Source organism: Pristis pectinata, chromosome 19 (genome assembly GCF_009764475.1).
Source record: "Pristis pectinata isolate sPriPec2 chromosome 19, sPriPec2.1.pri, whole genome shotgun sequence".
Classification (NCBI taxonomy): Eukaryota; Metazoa; Chordata; class Chondrichthyes; order Rhinopristiformes; family Pristidae; genus Pristis; species Pristis pectinata.
In genome coordinates this window covers 16,080,964-16,106,551 of record NC_067423.1, presented here as the reverse complement: position 1 = coordinate 16,106,551, position 25,588 = coordinate 16,080,964, and the positions used below count along the sequence as shown (strand labels likewise).

Sequence of the window (25,588 nt, the reverse complement as noted above, 5' to 3'; positions counted from 1 at the left end):
TGATTTATTAATTGGTAACCAAGTGCATGGAACAGAAGAGGCAGTAAGGAATGAAGAATGAATTAACTAACTGCTGTTGTAAGTGATTTGAAATAACCAAAATCTACAAAGTTATCTGCAGCAAAAGATCAAGACACAAACTTAAAACTCAGTCTTATTTAAAAATCTTTATTGAAGATTAGAATTCAACTTGAAGCACACACAAGCAAACATCTTACATTAAAATGTACTAGTGTTCATAGTGTAACTTCAAGCACATTACAAGTAACAACTCAGCTCAAGGGTCACAGGGCATAAAATTTAAGGGGATTGGTAAAAATGTACTAGACATGCTGAATATCCCACTGATGTACTGCATCCATTCACCTACTAAGGTTTTTCTTGTCACATGATTCTAGTAGCTTAATGTACAAAAACATGCACCAGTTGCCACCAGGAACTGAGGGGGCAGGTTTTTCCATTCTGTACACTCATTACATTGCAGTATATTTAGATTTAGCTAAAACCAAACTATCTGTTCCTTCCTCTTGGTTTTTACCAGTTTAATGTGCTGATTCTTCAAGTAATTGCTTACACTTTGTCCACGTGCCTCAGCAGATACCATGATTACAAGTTTTTGCTCGTTACTCAAATGGCATCAAATCACTCATCTTATTCAAAATACACAGTGGGTTAATAATGGAGGAGTCTGGGACGATCCAAACTTTGAGGCAAAATATTTCCCAGAATTCCCAGCTCACTTTGACATATGACTTATTACATTTGCACAAAAATGTCAGCACTGATCACCTTGTTAGTATGCACCTACCTTTTGTCAACTGGAACAGTGACTAAGTGAACTCCATAACTAGAAAACAGAAAACTTGGTTTGCCCAAAAGTTGCACAAAAGCCTGTTTGTAAATGTATGGCTCTTGCTTAAGAAAAACAGAACTACTGATATGCTCCATGGCAGGGAGGCTAGGCAAGTGGAATCAGGATTCTTTGGGAGGAAAGGGAATAGGGCACAAGGAGTTGGTAAAAGCCTTCAGTCACAAGCTAAAGTGGCACTACAATTCCAAACATCCTTTGATCATTAGCCTGCAGCTCTCTCAAAGCACGATTTTTTGAAGAATATGATGTCTGCAGAGGGAAAGACTTTTGGTTGCACACTGTGGCAAGAGAAGGCAGCTGGTAAACTCAATGTATACTTCCATGTCTGGTGTGGTAAAGCACAATGGAAAACAGATTTTACATAAGAGACACCAAAGGGTTGGTGATAACATTTACATTAAACAGAAGGGATAAAGATACCCTAAGGTTATCACTGTAATTAAGTGTCTCAAGTTACAATAATTACACAACCAACTCAGTGAGAATGACAACTAACCACAAGCACACACCAAAAGCTTATAGTACTCTGCAAAGAAACTGATCCAATTTTTCAATGTTTTGAATTTGGTGCTTGACTCGAGGGCCTGGAAACAAAAGGAAGCCAATGTGTAGTGCAGAGCAAAATGCTGCCCAGTTATAATCTTATGCAAGACTCTCCTCAATCCACACAATTCAAATTAGCTGAATGACCCATATGGTGATGTCACCTTGATTACTGAGATTCTATCATTATTTTGATGCAAGAATTGGGCAAAGCATGGAAGAAAGACTACATCTTAAATACTTTGTGAAGAAATACTTCTATTAAATGCAGCCCGCCCTGGCTTTTTAAACAAAATGCAAGGAATAAAGCAAAATTAAAAACATAAATACAGGCTTACAATTCAATGAGAAAGATGTTAATGTTTAGGCAGAAAGAACATTGACAAAGATGTCATAAGTTGCTCCTTTTGCTTTTTTCTAAATACTGGTTGGCGTACAGCTGGTGGGTTACAGGTAGGGAGAGAACACTATAATCCTGGACATTGCTTTGGACAATGAAGTGAGAAAAGATCAGTCAGACTACATTATTTGCATTGTGCAATTTTTAAACAGGATTCTCAAAACAGTAAGAACACATTACTGCACCAGGGAATAATTGTAATAACTACAGTAACATGGACATGATTGGTACGAGTTAGACTTCATTCAATACCGAAATAAAACTACACTAAACCATCACTCTGAAGTCTTCACATCTCCTTCCCACTTCACTTGTGAACTTTATTGTAATAATTCTCTACATCCAAACTATTCATGGCAGCAGAATCCATGTAACTGAACACCAGTATAGTCAAATGCAAAGAATACATATCATACTGTCAATGACGAGATAAATATCTAGTCACACACCATTATTAGTCTACTTTTGTTTTCCAGTTTGAAATAAGATCAGAAATTGATTGTTTCTCAAAGCAGATATTGCTGCTTATCTGCTGTTCCTAGAAGTCTGTTTTTGATCCAAGTAAGTGGACTTCAAGATATAGTCCTCTTATACACACAATGTATTAATACTTACAGAAACAACTACATGCGCTTCATTGTATGTACAAATATAATACTGAATTAAGTGGATGGCTGCAAGGGTCTTTCTTACTGAAGTACATAATTTATATTCTCCAAATATATTTTCTCAACAAATACAAGATGGCAGTAAATATAGAATAACAGAGTTGTACATTACCTGTTTGAACAAGGTTAAGTTGAGAGATATGCCTTCAAAGCCTGTGATCAGCAGAATAGGGCACCTATTCTTATCCTAAAGATAAACCTTTAATTCTAGACTTGTATTTTTAAACTATATTAGCAGCAAAAGGCCACTGAAAAGCTGAGGGATAAATATAATGATTGCTATTGTGTGATCAGTACTATATACAATTATGTCTACTTTGGGGGGAAAAAAGGTCATCATAGAAAACACTTAGTCCATGAGATCTTAGGACTAGTTTTAATACCCAGAGGGAGTTGGAGAAAACTTTGCTGAAGTACTTTTTCCCCTCCCTCATTTGGTCAGCAGATTCACTAAAGTTTAGTGATACAGCTGGTCTTCTCCTGCCCATTAATTTCACATGATAACAGGACATTTCCACTGTCACCATGACAGTACATTACAAGAATCCAATCTAAAAGACAGCCAAGGTAGTTTACTGAAGATGCATCTTGTTCTCTGTTGTGTACATTGCAGCAATACTGCCTTAAGCAACTCCAAAATGGCAACTGTACACTCTTCATCCCTTCTTACTTTCCAGGAATCAAAAAAAGAGATCTGATGAAAACACACTTCACAATTGTTCTGAACTGCTAGAAGCCAAACCAGGTTTCCTGGAAATTATACAGATTTTGCATGGGATTATCAGATTAGAAGTTCAGCAATATTGGATCAAAGGAGGGGAAAGTACAACATACAAAGTTTGGTTTTACAGATACATTGCAAATAAACATCTAATTACATGTTGCCCTCTAGGTACAGGATGGCTGTTTCATTGGAACCATCCCCTGCCAATCACCCTCCCCCAACCCTCCCTTCCTCCTCCCCCCCCCAACCCTCTCTGCTTCCAAGTCTGTGAAAACAGCACATTGTAAAAAATAAATTATCCTTTCTTTATGGAATGGATTCTTGTTCTCTCTGCAGTGGTTATCCATGTACTTAGAACTCATCGTGCCTTACTAAGGCCTCCCCGAAGTCTGTGGCCTGGCTTCCCACAAATAGGTCATACTTTTTGACTATTTCTTCTTTTGTGAGTTTTCCATCCTGCAAAAGATTTTTTGGTGGTGGTGGGGGGGGGGCGGTGGCGAGAGAAAAGAAATGGTTACAAGGCAAGGCAACCAAATAACTCAAGAGCACGACAATGCCAGTAAACCAACGATCCTGCCCCTAAAAGAATCCTATCCATTATGTCCAATTCTTAGTCTCTTCTATCCCTGTAAATCTAATTTTTTTTTGAACTGAAACTGTCTATTTCACACTTTCCTTCAATTTATTCATGATCATTTCCCATTGAGGGAAAGATTGCAATTTATCACTCATGTTAAGTTGTTACTTCACTTTTTAAATTAATCTCTGCTAGTACAGAAGACTTGAACAATTTGCCTTTGAATTGCATTAATTCCTTATAATAAATTTTTAAAAAGATCATTGCTTGCCTTCACTACCACCCCACGTTCTAAGTTCTGACTTTTTCCTCAGTTCTAAATTCATAAATGGAGCAAATTCCTCATACAAGGTACCACAAATAAAGCCTGATTATATCCTCTAGTCACAAGCAGCCTGCATACACAAAGCCATGGTCATGTTCTTTAAGGAGCATCTCAAACAGATATACCAAATGGTTTAGAAAGTACCTGACCCCAGACAGCTGACGGTATAGTCACTAGAGCTGTGATGAAAGTAGTGGCAGTGTGACTAAAGAATTATAACTTAATCTGTTGAGCAAGACTGGATGGACTGCGTGCACAGCTCACCTTGTTTTCATCAGATTCATAGACAAGATGGCGGGCTTCGGCTTCAGCATGGTCATAGTCAGCTGGTAGGATCCAATCTTTGGTTTCGTCCTTGTCCATTTTACCATCTTTGTTGCGGTCTCTAAACTCCGTGAACTGCTCACGCTCAGTTTTCACCCACTCAGGCTCATGGCCATCACTGTCTGCAGTGTACATATCACCTGAAACCAGTGAAAGATCAGACGAATTAACTCTTTTGGCTTGTGAGTCCATCCATAGTTAGCAAAAGTACTTTATTCCCCCACCAACCCCCCCATGTATTTTCATAGGTTAAACTTTGTCAAAGTCATTGGTATCCATCTGTGATGCCTTATTCCACTCCAAATCCATCCTCCTTCCCCGCTACAAAATGCACAACAAAAACAGAAGTGCTAGAACTTAGTGGGTGAGGGGGTATTATTAGTGAGAGAAAAAGAATCAACATAGCAGGTCAAGGACCCTTCAACCGAACTGAAAACACATAAGCTTTCTTGTTTCAAGTTGCAGAATCGGAGGGGTACGAAGAACAGAGCAAATGCCCATCATGATATTCAGAACAAAACTGACATGGTAACAATTACTTTAAAAACCAGCAGTCAGAGACAGAAAAGCAAAAAGGTAGATTCATAACTGTGGAGAGGAAAATAAAAATTGGTTACCCAAAGTTGTTAAATTCAATATCCTGCTCTGAAGCTTGCAAGGTTAAAGCAGAGGTCAAAAGGTGGCAAGACAGATTTGGAGAGATCAGAATGGGAGGGGGATGGAGGATTTAGGTGACAAGCAACTAGAAGCCCAAAATCATCCTTGCAGACTGAACACAGATGAGTGATGAAAGCTTGGTGTCAAATTGTACAGAACTTCAAGCAACTCGAATTCATCACCTCATAGTACTTCCACAGCATCATCTCATTTCAGCAATATTACTCAATACTCTCCCAAGCACCAGGACCAAATCATGCATCATTAATATTCTTGCATAATTTAGCTTTCAACAATTGTTACTACATCTGACCCAACATGTCAAAATCCTTCGTTTCATCACGATTTCTGCTTCGGGCAAACATCTCACTTTACATCAACCTGGCTTTTTATTCATTATCTGTTCTTAAGAAATTCAGCTTCAAAAGAAGCTATACAAGCTAACAAATGATTATGTACAACTTCACCATTCAATTTATTTCTGCAGCCCTTCATTCTTCCACTACTTACCAATATACTCCTCCAGATCAATGAAACCATCTCCATTTTTATCAATATCTTCCATGGTTTCCTGCCAGAGAAGCAAATTTTTTTTTTAATCCAGTCATATATTTGTGGGACGCAATATGATGTGAATAATCAACAGGAGTTCTGCTTGCCACTTACAAAATGACCAAACAAAACTACTGAAAAGATGGAATTAACATGATATCTGCTCACATTGGGAGCTTTGACCTAGTCAGAGACACTGCGTCTATACAACCAGAAAAGTTGATGGTATGGTAATATGGGCCTTCCATCATACACAAACACACCACTTGCAAGCTGTCCTAGTTTAACCAATGAATCTTCAGAAAAAAATTGACCATTAGAGAAAATATCCATGAAAAGTCCCTAATACAAAGTGTTGGAACAAGGGAAATAGTCACACTTAGAAGAAAGCCCACCAAGGTTTCATTGTGCATGGTAATGGTCATATTCCACAGGATGCTTGGGGACAAGATGATATCAAGGGTAATTCTAAAAATAATTCAGGAAACTGGATAACATAACTCATGCAAATGCAAGAAAACAAATTATTCCAGCAAAATAGGTCAAAGTGGTCTTTTCTAGCTCCGATTTTTTAAAAAAGTCATAATTCACATTTAACACTTTCTATATGATTCCATGAAACCAAAGCAGTCAAGTGCTACTGTGCAGTTTATTCCACTCAATCTTGATGCATTGAATTTTGAAGGTTAACTGGGTACTGTGGGGGGGGGGGGGGGGGGGGGGGGAGGAAATAAAAACAATAAAGAAAAATATATTAATAGGTCCAGACAAGGCAAAGTGGAAGGAAGTTTATGAACACCATGAACACCAACATGGACCAGTTGGACTCACTGACTGATTTTGCTAATATTGCATTTACTTGCAATTTTCTTTATTTTATGGCAAGGAAAAACATGGTAATGGGGGAAGTACTAACCAACACAACAATGTCCTTCATGTGGTCATATTCCTCTGGGTGCAGGAAAGCAGTGAATTCTTCCTTTGTGGCAAACAAGTCACCATTCTGGTCAGCCTTTTTAAATCGACGCTCATCTCTCGCCATCATTTGCTTGTAGTTGTAACCATCATCAGCCTCTCCATCTTCTGTGGAGATCAAACGATATTGTTGTTTAGAAGGAGGGCGTGTCAGGGTGGTGAAAGAGAGAGAGAAGGAAGGAGTGTAATCAAGCTTGAGGAATGATAATCCAACATTAGGAAAGTGATAAACTGATCAGAAATAAATGAACAAGTAGTTCCGGAGCAAATGTTGGGTATCAGATAAAGTTTTGTAATTGGTAGTATCTGTCAAAACAACAATTGTACTTATGTATCCACTTTTAAAATACTTCATGGTCTTTGGTCCTGCCTAATGACTAGAACAGAGCTTATTTTCTCAGCTATCTTGTACAAAGAATAGCAGATCATTCTTTTAAGAGAGACTATATGGTGTATTTTCACAATCTTATTTGTGTCCTATAATGTTAAAACATTGTGATTCAGGTATTCAAGAGAGTTTTCCCCATTTGCGAAATGTACTTTCAAAATCTACTCACAGGAAGATGCTGGAATTCACCCTAGCTCTCCTCAAATCAGGACTCAAAATTGGCCTTTGTTATCAAATAAAAGGGAAATAGGAAAACAGTGCAATAAAAGGTCTAGGTTATTCTCTCTGATCACATACACCAGTAATCCTAGAGAATAAACAGGTGTACATTGCACAGAATGAAGATTTGACTACAATACAATGTTAATAATTTACCACCTGCTTAGCAAACTAAAGTGTTTAAATATCCTAGTATCGTCAAAAAGTGTTAAAAAGGGAAATGTCTGTCAGAGACCTAATCCTACAAGAGGCACACAGAAAAATGCCTCCAACTGCTCCAAACAAAAACGAGCCTGATCCCCACATTTTCCTTCGTGTTAGATGCCAACTGTAAATCTTTGTACATTAAACATCGAATTCTAGTAAACTGCTTAACACAGTAATTGGGTAATACAGCACATCAAATTCCATAAATAAGATTCTAAATTACAACAATCACTTTTTCATGAGATTGTTATTGACAAGTGAATATCAAGTTGGCAGAAGAACGTTATGTGCACAAACTCTTGCAGGAACTGCTCTCTACTCTTACATATTGATGTAATACTGAACAAAGACGGTTTTCAAAATATCATATAAAACAGTAAACTAACTCCACAGCTGAAGGTGAACAAATTTACAGTAACATGGTCACAAGCCCTTACCTGCCCAATGTGTGACCATCTAGATGTCCATCAGCTGGTACATTCTTACAAAATCAAAACACGCTGATAGACTGAGCCAGTCAGCTACAGAACTCAGTCAAAAGATTTCTCCATCTTTTCCCAATCTAAATCTAAGGCTGTACTAAAAATGACCATTCATATATCAACACATCTCAGCCAGGGGGTTTTCAAGCAACCAAGATAGAGGATAAATGATTTACAGCATCCAATTAAAATATTATGCACAATATTAACAAAGTAAATTCCCTCTACACAAATGTCTTGTTGGATGCAAAGTAATAAAAAAAAATTGAGATGGGAAAAAACCTTTCCATTACAGGCAAACAGTATCAATGTCAAGCATTGACCAAAATTAAAGCTCTCTCAACTTGATCCAGCCTCAAAAGCATTACAGACACCAGCTTCTCCCTCATCAGAATCAGGTTTATTATCACTGACATACGCAGTGAAATTTGTTGTTTTGCAGCAGCAGTAGTGCCAATGGATTAGGGTGGTCATTAGCTAGGACCCCATAGTAACAAAATAAGGAGATTACCATCTCTTCAAAATAATGTTTATAAAATGCAAGTACTTGGGTGGTGAATGAATGAATAAATAGTACAAAATGTCCTGCACAGATGGATGTGGAGTGTGGAAATACTGCATGTAAGCAACCTGCAAAACAGTGCAATGATTGCTTGCACCAAGTCCCTACCCTATTCATGTGCTAGAGTGGCCATACAAATCCAAGATGAAAATAGCATTCTAATTTAAAAAAAAGACACATCCTAACCCAGATGCAAAGCAAATTCAACCAAACTAGTCCCAGTAGATTACACAAAACTTACAGCACAGAAATATGCCACACAGCACAACTGGTCCGTGCCAATGTTTATTTTCCCACACGAGTTCCTTCCAATTCCATTTACTGATCAAGAATATGCCAGCTGAATGAAACTTCAAATTGCTCAAAGCGAAAAAGTAGCACCTTTGAGCAAAGCAGGCCAATGATAGGGTAGACATTCTATGTTCTAGGCATTAGTAGAATGTTGTTCAATAATAAATGTCAAGTAGGTAGGAAGTGGGGTGGAAGGAATGATTACAATGGTTACCACAGGGAAGGAGACCATTTACCCTGTCAAGACCATACTTGCTTTATGTAGCTAGTCACCTCTCTTCCTAACTTTGAAATTTCTCTCCTTTCAGCTATTTATCCAGCACTCTTTTGAATGCTGCTATGGAATCTACCTTTGGAGCTAATCTTGGTAGTGCATTCTGGAACCTAACCATTTGCTGCGTAAAAATGTTTCCTCTCATCACTTAATACTTTTGCCAATCATCTCCATTCTATGTCCCCTAGTTCTTGACCTCTGAATAGGAATGGTTTCTTTATTTGCCACTTTCAACAAACTGTGTACATTTGCCCCAAGATCTTCCCGCTTCAGCACCTCTTTTAGAATTGGTTGCTAGTTTATATTGTCTCGCAATATGTTACATCTTGGTAGGAAGAACGACATTTCTCAGCTTAAGAATGTCATCTAGCCACCCATTCTCCTTGAAGTCTGTGAATAGCCTCCTCATAGTTCTTTACACCTTTAAGCTGAGTGGCATTTGCAAATTGTGCTCTGTACCCCAAGATTTACATACAGATATCTACAAATATTCATCTTATAGTTTATTTAGCCATAAAAGGAGAATAACATCAAACAGCCCTAAAAATTACAGGTCAAGCATAGACTCTCTCCCTCACTACCAAGACAGCAATCCAAAACTCATTCCTTCCAAAAGCTTATGAATACTGCAACTTCATGTCTGAGAAGGATATTCAGTACATGGTCCAATGGTTAGTAAATGGAAGCAAGGTATGGATCAGCCATGATCTAAATGGATGGTGGAACAGGATCAACAACCTACTCATTCCTATGCCCATAGTCAAATAACCAACTGAATCAAAAGAACTTTTATACAAGTATAATAGCCACTTGGTTTAGGTAAAGGAGTGAACAAAGATAAAAGAAGAAACGCCCAAGGGTAAAGTTGCAGGTTTAAAGAGCAGTACAGATTGCAAGTATGACTATAATTTTTGATGGACATGAATTACTGCCAAACTACCCACTTCCATGAGGGTAAATTAGTGAAGCTGAAGTCTCCAATATGCCAAGAGCAAAGGAATTCTTACTGAATCATTCGTTCAGCATGGTAGGTCAGCACCAGAATTCCACCATCCGTTTTACAGCCATCGATCCTCGTCCCGCAATTATTTGCATGCTGCTCATTGTCCTGCCTGCTGCTCCTTACCCATGTAGTAGCCGTATGTTACATTTCTGTACTCCTCCCAGGAAACAAGCCCATCCTGGTTACTGTCGAAATCTGGCCACTGGCGCCCAACATTCTCGAAGATGTACCTCTTCTGAGCCCGCTTTATCCAAGCCTTCAGCTCTGCCTCCGTCACAAATCCGTCCTTATCCTCATCTATTTTATCTACTATCATTCTATAAATAGAGAGACAAAAAATGTGTAGATGGCAGGGTCAGACTCTGGACCTTGAAGGGTTTTCAAAATTAACCTACCCAACAGGGACCCATAGGTCGCATTTTTGTACTCTTCCCAGCTCACGAGACCATCGTCGTCTAGATCATGACCCTTCAACTGACGGTCGGCATCCTCGTAAATCCAACGCTTTTGAGAAAGTTTAATCCAATTCTTAAGTTCCTCCTCTGTAACAAACCCATCCTTGTCTCCATCGATTTTATCTACAATTTTTCTGTTGGGAGAGTCAAAAAACCCGGGAAAGTTAGGATAGAAGCTTGGAGAAGCTGATCGAGAGGCACTTTTACATAGGGTCCAGGGAATCCCAGAAACATACAGCAGATTTGTATGCCGCTCTCCTCCATTTACCCTGTTCTTAGAGACCTCAAATAATGGATAAACAGCAATAGCAAATTCAGATATGAATTTAAAGTACACGTCATGGTATTGCACATCTAATGGACCAACCATTTTATATTTAGAATGCTACCATTTTTCTGCATTTCTGCTCTTTTGAGCACGAGTACAAATGTAAAAGTGCCTTTGATGAAAGCAGTTAGTATTTCTAAGTAAGTGGGCATCAAGGAAACAAATGGCATCAAAGGGAAAATAATAGCTTCAAATGCAAAGGTTGTTAGTACCATTCCAGGGCATTAAGTTTACAAATCAATCCTCAATATGCTCTCTCCCTACCAACCACTGCATCCCAAAAAAGTAGCTCAATCCTGCATTTGAAGACTTCCCATGAAGCAGACATTCTTCGCAAGTCTGACTACTCAGGCACAGCGTGGGGAAAGATGGATAGGACAAAATATGTATAATCTAAATCTTATCCAAAACACCAGATGAACTGCATAGGAACTGATCTCTACAGCGGAGACAACCTAGATGCCCTAGGAGTTCCTCAACTTGGCACCAGTTAAGTGTGCAAACCAACTAAATCTTTATAGTCTGTTGAAATCAGGGACCCTCAGGGCTACCTAATGTGCTATGTTATTCTTCCGTGCAAAGAAAGTTTAAATCCAGTTGTTCTATTGAAGAGAATCTGACCACCAAATGGTGAGAGTGGGAACTGTGTTAATCTGCACCAAATGAGCATGTTTATTGGTTTATTATTGTCACGTACCAAGGTACAGTGAAAAGCTTGTCTTGCAAACCGACTGTACAGGTCAATTCATTACACAAACTAAAGCAAAACTTGATTGAATGGAGGAAAAAAATGCTTTAGGATTAGGGTACAAAAGCCACACGTGGACATTAGTGAGAGTACTTGAGACTATGCCCTAAGGATTAGGGAAGCTACAAAATGCTGTAAACTCAAAAGGTTTTTTTGGACAAATTAAATGACAACTTTGGCCAAAACTGTTATAATAGTCAAAAAGTTTAGAACCAGGCTATGCTCTGCAAGAAAGTAAATAAAACCAACTCAGAGCTTTGGCATGCTAGCAAACAGAAACACATTAATGAGCATGTCCCAGGGATTCTAATACACATTGAGATTAGAAGGCGATCCACTGAATTAACATGCATATTAGATGTGCTTCCAGACCCTCCAGAAAATAACTTGCACCAATCACAAACACTCAATTCACATGCATTAAAATATTTTGAATGTGCACTCCCAATATCCGAGTAGCTTCTCTGCACATTGTACAATGGATAATTTAAATTCACTTTCAAAGCCAGAAGGAAGAACCTGGCTGCAATACAACTTTAGCCAACACAGCAGGATTAGCAAGATTAGTAAATAGAGGATGCAATTGAAGGAAGTACACTATGGGTCTTGTCCAGTAGACAATTTAGTTAAGAGAAAAAGATGGGTGGGAAAGAAGTCAATCTCCAGGACAATAGAGCACCATGAAAAGTGGAGATATTCCACAGAATTACAGAATCAAGTGCAAATAATCTCCATTTTTTCTTTACTAAAGACATCACAACTGAAGAATGTTAGTTTTTAACCTCCAGGCTGCAGCTTCCTGTTGGGAGGAGGAAGTTACAAAGAAAGCATCATTCTGCACCTGATCAATCATTAGAAAGTGGTTACAAAGAACATAAAAAAAACTTGCCCCACACATCTCCTTTGAACTTGCCCCCTCTCACCTTAAATGCACCCACCTGGTTCCAGTTTGATCCAGCAAGATAAAAACACATTCAATCTGGGAACGCAGCACTGTTTTGTAGAGTTCCTTCTACCTACACATTCTTTTTTTTAAAATATGAAACCATTTGCTATAATTCCTTAAAGCTGTCAAATCCCCCATTATTATTCAGCACATTTTGCATCTTGATCAAATTTCCAATAGATAACATATCTCAGGAAAAGAAAGCCCAATTCTGACAGCAGTGCTGACCAGCCCAGAGAGGTACAGCACATACCCACTGTTATCCAAATGTGGCTTAGGGAGACCCAAACATTTCAAATAACAGCAGCATCAACAGTCAAAATCACCAGAAATTAAAACTCCAACTATTATCTTTCCTGCAGAAAAAAAATTGGTAATCAAAGTAAGCAGTGCAACAGTTAAGATCCAGCTCAACTTTTATAAATACAAATGTTCAGGTAATACTTGTAACCATCTAATTTGAAGACCCAAACCCCTCTGGTATATAATGCCCAAATGTCAAGGAGTTAACAATTTTGGCAGGAAAGGATAAGCACTTGATAGCATCATTTAAGGATTTACCATTCCTTAACATTGTGGTAGACAACTTTCATAAAGGGGAAAAAAAATGTTGCATTACTGGTTTTATAGAATGGAACTAGTGTCCAGGATCCCCAGATGTTCAGTGATGTAGATACTAATTCATTATCAGCATTTAAAGTTTCAAATCTTGTACCCTTTCAAATGATGTAAAAAGTTGACAAAGCAGTAGCATCGAACACACATTAAGCTCCATCATTTCTAAAACAAGCCATTATAGCTGAGCATTTTTTGACAGATTCTTACATACCCAAGCCTCTCTTTGCTCTCCTCAGGAGTGAGCTGGTCAAACGTCTTTGCCTCTTCAGCTCCAAGGAAAGCATCGTGGTCATAATCGAAGTTCTCTGTGTCATCGTGCACCTTGTCACTCAGCTCCTTATCATGGAAGGTTCGATCCTTCTTTTCAGTGGGTTTACTCAGAGCATAAATGCCGCACATGGTTAGGTACAAAACCAGCTTTGTCAAACCCATCATGCCTGTAGTCTTTCTGAAAGGACAAAGGAAACACAAAAATTGGTTTTGGGAAGATAAAGTATTGAGAATAGTATGTACAACTGTGCGAGATATTTTATTATTGTTTGGAATACAAAGCCAAATATCAAGCTTAGTTCAGCTGCCTTTTATCTTGCTTTTCTACACCCCTTCTCCATGCTTATTCATTTACCAGCAATGTGGGCAGACATGCCAGACCAGTTAGTGGTCTTCTAGCAAGCTAGGAGCATACACAGTCTGGAGTTCCAGAAACAATTCTGACTCTGGTGAGGTCACATTTGGAGTATTGTGTGCACCTCTGGTTGCGACATTACAGGAAGGATGTGAACGCTTTGAAGCAGGTGCGGAAGAGGCTCACCAGGATGTTGCCTGGATTAGCAATAAGGAGAGGTTGGACAAACTTGGAATGTTTTCTCTGGAGTGTCAGAGGCTGAGGGGCAGTCTGAGAGAAGCATATGAAATTATGAGAGACATGGACAGGATAGATAGTCAGAGTCTTTTCCCCAGGGTGGAAGTGTCAAACACTAGAGGGCATAGCTTTAAGGCGAGAGGGGGAATGCTTCAATGGGGATTTACGTGGGCTGTTGTTTTTATATATATAAACCACAGAGTATGGTAGGTGCCTGGAATGCACTGCCAGGAGAAGTGGAGGAAGCAGATATGATAGCAATGTTTAAGGGACATTTAAACAGACACATGAACAGGCAGGAAATTGAAGGATACAGACCACAGGTAGGCAGATGTGCAGTTTAAACTGGCACCATGGCTAGCACAGAGATCATGGACTACTGGGCCTTTTCTTGTGCTGTACTGTTGCATGTTCTATTATTGCAAACACTCACTGTTCTGTATTCATTAATGAAGATGATCACCTAGATGCTTAGGTTTTGTGGTACGTTACCATTGGCACTAAATCCTGCAGACAATGAGTTTCAAATTATAAGTGACTGCAGGGGGCAAAGAGGTTTTGTATCAAAACTCAATCAGCTAATAGTGCAGGTGCAAACTTAGTTGTGCTATCTGCTTTGATGGTTTTTAAAGATCATGTAGTACTGCTTTAAGGAATTTAGGCAGGTGGGCTGGGCAAAGGGTCCTTCTATATTCAAATGAATGTAAAGCTTTGGACATGAAAGGCTCCAAATATTTCTTGGTAACCTTGAGTGATGCATTCCAAATTTCCTAATTACCTTGGGTTTAAAAAGTCACTAACCAGAGTAATTCTAGCTGTATAAATTCAGTTTACAGTTACAAAAAAATTATCCTTTAATAAGTGGTGACACAATCAGACCATACAGATTTCCTTTCACTATCCCCCACCACCCCTCCAGTTCCTCATTAAGTGATGACAGTTTGTAGTAAAAGTACTGACCACCAGGTTTCTCAACTTGATCATTGCAGGAGACAATATTCAAACTGTCACATGCCAAAAAGGAACCTTCACTTAAATTAATTCCTCAAGCAAAGATGTAGCAAAAGATGTACTTAACTGCAGATCAACATTGCCAGGAACTCTCAACGATAGTGTTGAACATTACTGCCAAAATACAGGGCATGTTAATAGCCATGATCTTCAAATCTTTCCAGACAACTTAATCCCAATTACTACAGGTTACTAAAACAATTATTCTTTGTACAGAAGATTCTTCTGTTCATTACCAAACCATTTCATTTTTTTGTTAACTTACATCCTCTCAGCCTCATACAGATTCCCATTTCTACAGTGAAGAAACTATTTCCTCAGTTTGCAGCATCTAAATTTCCTGGATCCCTGCCACTTACATACAATTCTTGTACATACACTTCATTTTCAGTGTTACGTTCATATTACTCCTCAGGATGAGATTGTCCAACATATTTGTTTACTCCACTGCCCTCTCTAAATCAAGTTATGCAATGTTGCTCTTAACACCTTGAAATATCCTTAGCAAACATAACTGTAACTCAAACATACCACTGGCTTTATTGACTTGTACAAATCAGCTTACACAAAATTAAAACTGCTCACAAATGAGCTGTCCAAAAGACAGCTCCATACCCACCTTGCCTCTCCTGAGGAAGAATTTTGTATCAAAGGGCATGATTAACATATCTGAAGTCTCTATACCTTTAATCAGGAAAAGTACAAATGCAGTTAGAGTCTCTAGAGCTACTAATTTTTTATCCCCAAACATCACTTCATTCTGAAAAGTACTAGAGCATTTGCTAAATTTATTGAATAATCACTAATGAAAATACCCACACCATTCTAAGATGAAAGTGCAATGTTTAATTCCTAATACAGTTATTAGACTTATAATAAAATGGTTTATATTTCCTGCTTAAAGGTTGGTTATCCTCTACGTTTATCCTCAAATTTCCACTTCAAAAGTCATTATTTTCCATTCTACTGTCATATAGCTCACAATAACTTTCCAGGTCAATTTTAAAAAAATCACAATGCTGTGTTTCACTCTTTGTAGTTAATTTCCATCATTGTTTTACCAGAAATAGGGAAATAATAGAAGCTAATTTTTTTAAAATGTTTGAGCTTTCGTATTATTAACAGCAGTCTTTCTTTATATTCCGTAATGTAGTCAGCTATGAAAAGAGCACAATCTAACACTCCAGGAGTTTCTAACAGGGCCACTTGCATCTAGATCTCATCTTTTGTGACAAAACTATGGAGAAACAAGCAGCAAGGAAACTTATACAACTCTTAACAAGTGTTACCAAAATACAAATCGGTCATAATTACCCTTTAATATTAGAGTTAAACAATGACAAATCAAAACAAGGTCCAAAATCCTGCATTTCAATTTCAAGATGCCACTTCAAGCATATATTTGAAGGTATATACAAATGAAATCTCAGGAGGAGCCCTACACCTCCACACAAAAAAGTCTGTCAAAGAGGGACAATTGTGTACATTTTGTACGCTGAAAGATTAAATTTCCTTTAAAAGGCAAGAGAAGTGAACTCATCTTCTTGAACTTCTCTTTCCCACTCCACATTCCTGAAGGGATGAAAATGTGATACCTAAATATGACTCTTTCATCACGAAATGAGCCTAATCAGGTTAAACGCAAGTGTCGTTATCAATTATCACAACCAAGCATGGCATTGCACAAGTATGACACAAATGCACACTTCACATTAATCCAAGCTATTTCTTTCCCCAGCCAATTACTGCAACTTTTCAGAGATCAGCACTGGTTAAAGCCTGGAACTTAGTTGGTCTGCCTGACTCAGTTCCACACAGGCAGGAAATCTTTTCAACTGAAGAAAAGATTGTATAAAACACTTAAAACAAATTAAAATTTATTCTCCATCTCTTACAGAAAGTAGGGATGACTGTAGCACATGAATATTTCACCAAAAACAATTAATTCTGAATCATCACATGCAAAATTATTATCTAAGAATGCCCTTCACTATCCATATTGGCTAAATCACCTTATGCAATCTACAAATGACTTGGTCACAGCTCCAAAGTAAATCTTCACATACAATAACTACAGACTATTACATTAATGTTATATTTCAATAATAAAAGAAATTATTCAGAAAGCAAAAATTAAGCCAGAGAATCATTGCTTTTGACATAACATGGAGTAAATGTTGTTACAAATTTAACAGGGAAATTCAAATGCATTTCTTAAAGCTATACTGACAGTATCTCTTTGGATTATGTTCTGTTTGGTGTTTGAGACCTGAAGTTGCAATCTTGAGAGTCTTGACTCAGCAGAAGGTTGTAGATTCTAGACCCATTCCAAAGACATGAGCACATAACCTAGGCATGCACCTCAGATGAGACAATGTTACATCATATCTTCAACAAGATGCTAAACCACAATTACATTTGCTTCAAGGCATACATAATGAAATCGTAAGATGTGATCTCCCAGTAAGCTTACCAACATTTATTCCTCCATATCACTGAAATAGATAATTTAGGTTATTTTTGGTTGTTGAATTTTAGCTGTAGACAAATTAGCTACTGCCTCTGCCCACCTTAGAGGTAATAGAATATTAAAGAAAAAATCAAAAGTATTAAGGTCTCCCCAAGATAATGGAAAAACAAGACAAGAGCAAGTTCTTCCGTACAAACCCAAATTGGTAATAAAAATAAACAATTCCCTACCCAATTTGCCTGAATGCAGGTTCTATTTCACCTGAAACGAAGAGGATCAAAAGTGAATACATACAATAGACAATAGCTATCCAATTACTTCATGGAAGATAGTCTAAAATATTTGAAATAAATTGGGTGGATTTGATAATATTTCGTTATTCAAAAACAAATTACCACTATACAAATTAAACAGCTTTTTCCCCCAGAAGTAACCCATTGTGAAATAATATTTAACCTAAATTAGTTAAGACCTAAACCCTCCTCCACTTTCTTGAATACAATATCAATGACAATCAAACTAATTCAGAAATAATAAAGCAATAACTACCATCACATTAAAAATTATCACTACCAACCTCTTTCCACTTCTTAGGTCGCTTCTCCACTCACTCAACTAGGGTCCACCGGAAATAGCCCACTCCTGCATTCAGACGGAAATAGCTCCCCTGTTGCAACCAATCACCGGTGGCCTCCAGAATTCCCGCCTCATCTTGAGCGTCACATTCGCCGCTCCTCATTGGTTCGTCGGCGCGTGAGCTGTCATTGGCTCCAAACCGCCACGTCGCGCGCCCCGCTGTCTGGTTCTCACTCGCTGCGCGGGCTTCAGGGGGTGGATCGAACGTGATGACGTCGACCCTCCGGACAGGGAGTTGGGGAGGGTGGTCGTTGGTCCGGGCACTGCTGTGCGTCAGGTCCCAGCGGCGTCCGAGGCCGGTGGCGTTCGTGTTCGGAGGAGGCAATCGGACAGAGTAAACGATTTGTTCTTGTTTTAAAGCCGCACGTATAGTGGGGTAGAATATAAGAGCCGCAGAGTTGATCCCAACTTTTATGGGATAGCAGACGTGGTAGTGTAAGCGGTTAGCATAACGCTATTACAGCGTCGGTAACCCGGGTTCAATTCCGGCCGCTGGCTGTAAGGAAAAGTGTATGTATGTTTCGTTGTGCATGTGACTAATAAAGATATCATAACTACTCCATTGGCCCCGCTCATTCCCCCATCCTGACACACGCCTACACTTACACTAATCCCGTTAGCATTTATTGCATTCCGCTATTTATCGTGTGTTTACTTTTCCCTTTTTTTTGCGTTATATTCTCTGTATAATTCTGCTGTTGTTTATTGCTTATCTAATCTACTCACAATTTCTGGCATTGAAATGCATTTACCACTTCTTCAGTGTCAATGTCTTATTCATCCTATTTTGACAACTGCAAAGGATCTACCTCAATTTATCTTTAAGAATCTTCAAACATTCCTAAACAGTACATCTTCTATTTCCTTTATGGTTATTTTCTCAGGGAGCTGTTTTAGAATATTAGAAATATGTGTAGGATTCAGCCATTTGGCTCCTCAAACTTGGTTTGATAATTAATGAGACCATAGCTGATCCACCTCAATGTCATTTTCTGCCCTAAACTACATCTTTGGAGAAAGACTGCAAAAGAATAAAGTTCAGAGGGATCCATGTGGTCTAATGTATGAATCACAAAAAAAAATTAGCAGGCAGATCCAACAAGTAGTTAAGAAGACAAATGGTATGTTGACCTTTATAGTGAAGGGCCTGGAATTTAAGAATAGGAAGGTTTTGTTTGGTGAGGTCACACCTGGAATATTCTGCAGAGTTTTGGTTGTCTTGCCTTTAAAAAAAAATCCAGTAGCATTGGAGGCAGTACTAAGGAGATTCAACAGGCTAATTCCTGAAATGAGGGGGGTTGTCTTGTCAAGCGAGGCAATACAGTTTGAGTTTGTATTCCTTGCAGTTTTGAAGAATGAGGAATAATCCTATTCAAACATATAAGACCCTCAGGGAACTTGGTGTGGTAGATGTTGGGTAGGAGAGTCACAAACTGGGGGACATAGGGACTGGTCATTCAAAATTGAAGTGCATGGAAATTTCTTCTTTCAGGAGGACAACGATTCTCTGGAATGCTCTGCCCCTAAGGTTGTTGGAGGGCAGATTATTAAATATATTTAAGATGTAGATAAATATTTGAAAGATCAAGGAATTGAGGGTTATGGCAAACTGGCAGAAGAGAAGTTGAGACCATCATAGATCAGCCATGATCATATTAAATGGTGGAGCAGGCTTAAGGGGCCTGGTGGCCTACTCCTTTTCTTTTGTGTTCTTGATTCTTCCCATATTCCAGAAAAACTAACAATCTCAATTTTGAGTGAAATCAATGCCAGAAACTCCATGGCCTTCCATGGTCTAGAATTCCAAAGATTTGCCATCCTTTAATTGAAGAAAATTCTCATCAGTTCAGACCAAAATAGCCTACCTCTTAATTTGAGACTATAACCCTGTTGTCTAGACACCTCAGCAAGGGGAAACAATCCTTAGATATGTTGTTGAGCTTTCTAAAACTTTTGTACTTTTACTGAAGCCATCACTCGTTCTTCTAATCTCTAAAGAAAAGAGCCTTAGTCTAGTCAGTATGTTCTCATTAGACAGATATTCTAGGAAAACCACTCTGGTGAATCTTCGTAGCATTCTCTCTATAGCAAGTTTTTTTGTTCGAGATCAAGATTATACAAAAGAAGTAAAGGACTGCAGATGCTGGAATCTAGATCAGAAATATTATGATGCTGGAGGAACCCAGCAGGCCAGGCAGCATCTGTGGAGAAAAGCAGGCGCTCAACATTGAGCACCTGCTTTTTTCCATGGATGCTGCCTGGCATGCTGAGTTCCTCCAGCATCATAAGACTATACAAAAAGTTTCCATGTGTAGTCTCACCAAGACCTTTTATGATAGAAGTCTTCACTCAAACCCTTTAGTAATAACAACCAACATACTACTTGCCTTCCTAACTGTCTGCTTTACCTTAATGTTAGCTTTCAGTGACTTATTTTCAAGAATGTCCAGGTTCTTTTGGACATCAACACTTCCCAATCTCACCATTTAGAAAATGCCCAGCATCTCTTTTTTCTACCAAAGTGGATAACCTTACTGTACTTATACTGGATTATGGTCTCTAGGAATTTATCCAAAAGCTGTCTGGTCTGTGGTTAGATTTTTATTTAATGGGTGTAACATCAAAAAGTTTCCAGTACAACTTTAATGCATTTCATGTATCCCTGTCCTGGAGCTGACATGTAAACGTTTAATGGAACAGTGCAGAGGCAGCTTTAATCTGTTCTTCACTTATACAATATCTGACCTGGAAGAGCTTGATGGGAAAGTTTAGGAATTTTAGCATTTTTATTTGAGATTCAGGCACTATTGGCCTGGCAAGCATTTATTGCTCATCTCTAATTACCCTAGGGATGGTATTGATCAGCTTATTAAACTGCTCCAGTATTTCTGGTAGGTGTTGGCAATTTAAGGATTAGATCCAGCGAAGACAAATGAACAGCAATATTCCTTCATGTCAAGATGGTGTGTAACTTGGAGGGTATCAATGCTATGTCCATTCCATGCTACAACTGACAAGGAAATGTTCAATAGGATGATATAGAGTGACATTTGGTATACATTGCAAGTGTTAAGGAAAATTTATTCTATTTCTGTGACGTATTATACTTGCCCTAGACACATACAATACGTCACAGAAAGAATGGGAGTGTGTAGAAAGAGTTTTGCTGGGAATTTCTTTGTACGTTCTTCCCATGTGGCATTTATAACTTCAGTGACACCCTGGATATAATACATAAACACTGATCTTTCACCAAAGTTATGGGGACCATTCAAAATGTCTTGATCAAATTTGTGTTGCACAGTGAACAATGGCTGTGCCCTGATCTGGGAATGTCTGGTGAGACATTTTAGAGTTATTTCTATGCTGCATCTAATAGTGTTTTTCCTGTCCTGGAACTATTTGATGGGCTCATGTAAACAGCTATTTTTTTAATTCAGCTTGTGTTGTGTTTGCCCTCAGGGTGTTTGCCTGTATAGGGTGCAGACACCTTTATTCTGTTTCTCAAGCATTTTATAGTGATACGAAATTACTTGATAAACTAGGAAAATTTGTTTGATGCTGAAATTGTTTGAGGGGGCAATTAAAAAATAATTAAGATATATAGATACATCTAGATTAGAGATATTTTTTTAATATAAATCAAACAGAATCTGCCTTGCAAAAAAAAAGTAAATTCAAACTATCTCAGTCCAACAGCAATGAGGCTACTCAGCCTGGAGAGTGGCATCAATGTTGGTCTGTCACGTTCCCAGAGTCCAAAGTATGTGCGGTCTTCATCTTCTGCCTCAAAGGTGTTGGTCTCCCCTTCTTCTCCTCTTCTTCCTCCTCCTTCCTCTTCATCCTCTTGTCCTTCAGTCCCAGTTTTCTTCTGTTTACAGGGCAGGGTGTGTAGTGTCAAGACTTGATTGCATGTTTTACAGTGGTCACACGAGCATCTTTCAATAATCTCTTCCCACTCGTCTCCTACACACAAAGCGAACTGATGTCATCGTGAAACACACGAGTGTCAGATATCAGAGCCCCAGTCTTATTGTTTATCCTTATCAATATCTTAAGTCTAGAAAGCTGCATGTTCTTTTCAAACTGACACCAACTTTAAATATAAGCAAAATATTCAGGAAATCTCAATCACTGGAGTTTCCTAACATGCTTCTAGAATTGGTTTGCTGGCCTGATTTATGATTAGTTTTAGTGAAGGTGGTCCATTACACATGGGATGTCCCTACTGAGTGTCTAAGCACCCTAATAGAGAGGAAGATCTGACTGAATGTGCTTCTCACTATTCCATTGTTATATTTTGGATTTTTGTGAAGAGAGCAGACTATGAGTGAAAGACTAATTAAATCCTTCAATAAATGGTCAGAAACAAGTTCCTCAGCTGAGTTTATCAGTACCCATAAGCTGGTATTTTTATTATTGAGAACTCCAGGTAAAAGGACAAGGCCAGAATGGAAGGTGGATAAAAGATGATATTAAACAATGAGTGATGCTTATCATTCCATGCCTATACCGATGTATAATAGTCCTGATCCAGGGTCTCAATCCGTAAAATTGACAATTTTGCTCCCCCCACAATGCTGCTCGATTCAGCAGTTTGTTTTATGATGTATAATAGTTGTATTAGTTAAATGAATAGTTCAACATAAAATAAGTATGTAAAATTAAAGTGCATGGTATTGAGGTTAATGTATTGGCATGGATTGAAAATTCGTTAACAGATAGGAAACAGAAGGAATAAATAAGTCTTTTTTGGGGTGATGGGCAGTGACTAGTGGTTACTATCAGGGATCAATGTTTGGGCCTCAGCTATTCAAAATTAAGACCAATGATTTGCATGTGGGAACCAAATGTATTATTTTGAAGTTTGCTGAAGACAAGGATGCGTTATTAATTGTGAGGAGGATACAAAGAGGCAGATTGAGGACCAAGGCAAAAAAAAGGCATGTGCAGTATAATGCGGATACATGTGAAATTATCTGTGAAGTTTTCCACTGCGGTAGGAAAAACAGAGGGAACATATCATTTAAATAGTGGTTGATTGGCAAGTGGTGCTGCACAAAGATACTTTGATGTTCTTACACAGAATGCAAACATGCAGGCACAGCTAAGAGTTAAGAAGGCAAGTGGTACATTAGTCTTCATTACAAGAGAATTTGAGTACAGGAGCAAGGGTGTTTTGCTGCAATGGTACAGGGTCTCATGAAGGGTCTTTGACATGAAATGTTAATTCTGTTTCTCTTCCTACAGACGCTGTCTCACCTGTTGAGTGTTTCAGCATATTTTGTTTTTATTCCCCTCTGAACATCAATGTCTTTGGAACTCCCATCATTTCAAAAATACTCTTGTTTTTTTTTGTATTTTACCCCAAAGTGGATGATCTCACATTTTTCCTCATGATATTCCATTATATGTATTCATATGAAGAGACTTGAGCATTGTCTGTTATCACATATCTCTCAGACCTTTGAAAAGGCAGAGTGGAAGATAAATTTATTAAGATGTTATTTTGAAAGGCTGTATGTAGCTTGTTAGAGGAGGGGAAGACCAAGTGAGCTGAAAAATTGCAACACTGAGTCCCTGGGAAATATGAGTTAAAATTAGAAAGTAGTTTGCAAGTCAAACTTTCGATATGCATATCCTTATGATTTGTAACAATGTACACAGACACATAAATATTCAGCCCATGATTCCCACAGACATCTCCAACAATCTAACATGAGTTTAGATGTAAACTATTTTGTTTTCTGGTACCTGGGCTTTTTTCTTCTTTCACATCTAGCAGTTGTTCAGTTCTTGTCTGTATTCTTTGAGGCTCCTGAGTATCAGGCACCCTGATAGAAATACACTCTATTATCATTCTGACATGTTAACTGCAAAAAACTCCAACATTTGTCTGAAGTGAGGCTTTCTCAACTTAAAATATCAACAGTAATGGCCAGTCATTTGTAGCTCCTAGCTGTTGATCCAGAATCGGGCACTATTTGTACTGTATGTTAGATAGGTTATTGCTTACAACAAATATCAGACTGGCACCATATGCAATGTGTATCAGATTGGCAGCATTTGCATTAGTGTTGGGCTGACAGTTACATGCAGTGTTAGTTGTAATGTTATACTGATGACCATTTGTATCATCTGCTATCTGATTTCCCTTTCTGATGCAAGGACACTTCATTTCTCTAAAATGGTGATTATGTAGTTGCTTGCATTATATACTGTTGGCTAATGTTCCATGAGAGAGGAGGCACTGAGCATTCTATACATGCTGACTATTAACAATACTGCACTTTGTGAACATTGTGTTATCATTTATTTATTTGATCAACTTGCATTTATGCAGCCTTTTCAATGTGGGAAAAATGTCCTGGGATGTTTAACATGAATAAAAGGAGAAACAGATGGCAGACATAGAGTTTGGAGGTGTCACCAAATATTGCAATAGACTTGACTATGTCTACAGAGAAGGAAAAAAAACTCTCCTCATTGTATTTCAAAATACTTTGAACTCTATCAGAGCCTGAAAAGGATTGGATGTCCCTGAAAAAAGGTGAGGGACAGTCTTTTTTGACACAGTACTTGAGACATCAAAGGAGCCTTCTAGTATCTTGAAGCAGGACCCTGTCCAAGCAACCAGACTGCAAACAACATCAAAGACAGGAAGTAATGTTCCAGTTCTGTGGAACAGAGGGGTTGGTCTTGATAAATCAACCAGCAGAAAATTCCAATATTGGAATGGCCAAAACTTGTACAACCTTGAGTTGCACCAATTAAGCAAAATGTTTCCATTTTTATATTCATTTAGGGGATATGGATGTCACTGCCAAGGCCAGCAATTATAGGTCTGGAATCACGTATGGCCAGGTTGGGAAGGAGAGCAATTTTTCTTACAAAGGGGATTTTCATGAGAATCCATTTGCTTCATGGTCACTGCTGTAATAGTTTTCCTTCTTTCAAATTTAATTAATTAATTGTATTTAAATTCACTATTGCCATGGTGGGACTTTAACTTTGTTCCTGGATAATAGTCCAGTTGCCTGAATACCAGTCTAGTAGCTTCCAATAATTGACCTTTGGGGGGGGCAGGGGGGATAAAGAGATCTAGTTATTTAAAATATTTTTGGCATATTAAATGTTATGGTGGAATTAAAGAGATCACAGTTTAAACTTTCTCATTAAGTTGCAGCTTCCTAAGTTCATGTCTATTTTACCCACAGCTCCTTGTTGAAATCAGTCCAATTAAATTTATTCCCCTTGCCAATGTTCCAAAATAGCTCTGATGACACGTGATACTGGCAAAGGTAATGTATATCATCTTATCCTATATGTAGCCTTTGACATGGTTGACCACGCCACTTTCCTCAATCAACCTTCCGCTCTTATCCAGCTGGATGGAACTGCAGTTACCTGGTTATATTCTTATCTTTGCAGTCAAAACTAGAGAATCACCAGCAATGGCTTCTCTTTACTCA

General features: G+C 38.3%; 1 protein-coding gene across 3 annotated transcripts; it reads right to left on the bottom strand.

Annotated features, from left to right (window-relative positions):
- Positions 1-152: 152 nt before the first annotated feature.
- LOC127580363 (calumenin-like) lies at positions 153-18,168 on the bottom strand. 3 transcript variants are annotated; one of them, XM_052033716.1, is made up of 8 exons: positions 18,058-18,148; positions 17,711-17,741; positions 13,349-13,585; positions 10,166-10,359; positions 6,558-6,724; positions 5,600-5,660; positions 4,373-4,572; positions 153-3,662 (listed from the first exon to the last, which is right to left on the bottom strand). In XM_052033716.1, the coding sequence occupies exons 3-8, from the start codon at positions 13,570-13,572 to the stop codon at positions 3,558-3,560; spliced, it is 951 nt and encodes a 316-aa protein (XP_051889676.1). In that variant the 5' UTR covers positions 13,573-13,585; positions 17,711-17,741; positions 18,058-18,148; the 3' UTR covers positions 153-3,557. The 3 variants fall into 3 exon arrangements, with proteins under 3 accessions (XP_051889676.1, XP_051889675.1, XP_051889678.1); XM_052033715.1 differs by lacking the exon at positions 10,166-10,359 and adding an exon at positions 10,438-10,631 and having other exon boundaries at positions 18,058-18,131; XM_052033718.1 differs by lacking the exon at positions 17,711-17,741 and having other exon boundaries at positions 18,058-18,168.
- Between the last annotated feature and the right edge of the window lie 7,420 nt (positions 18,169-25,588).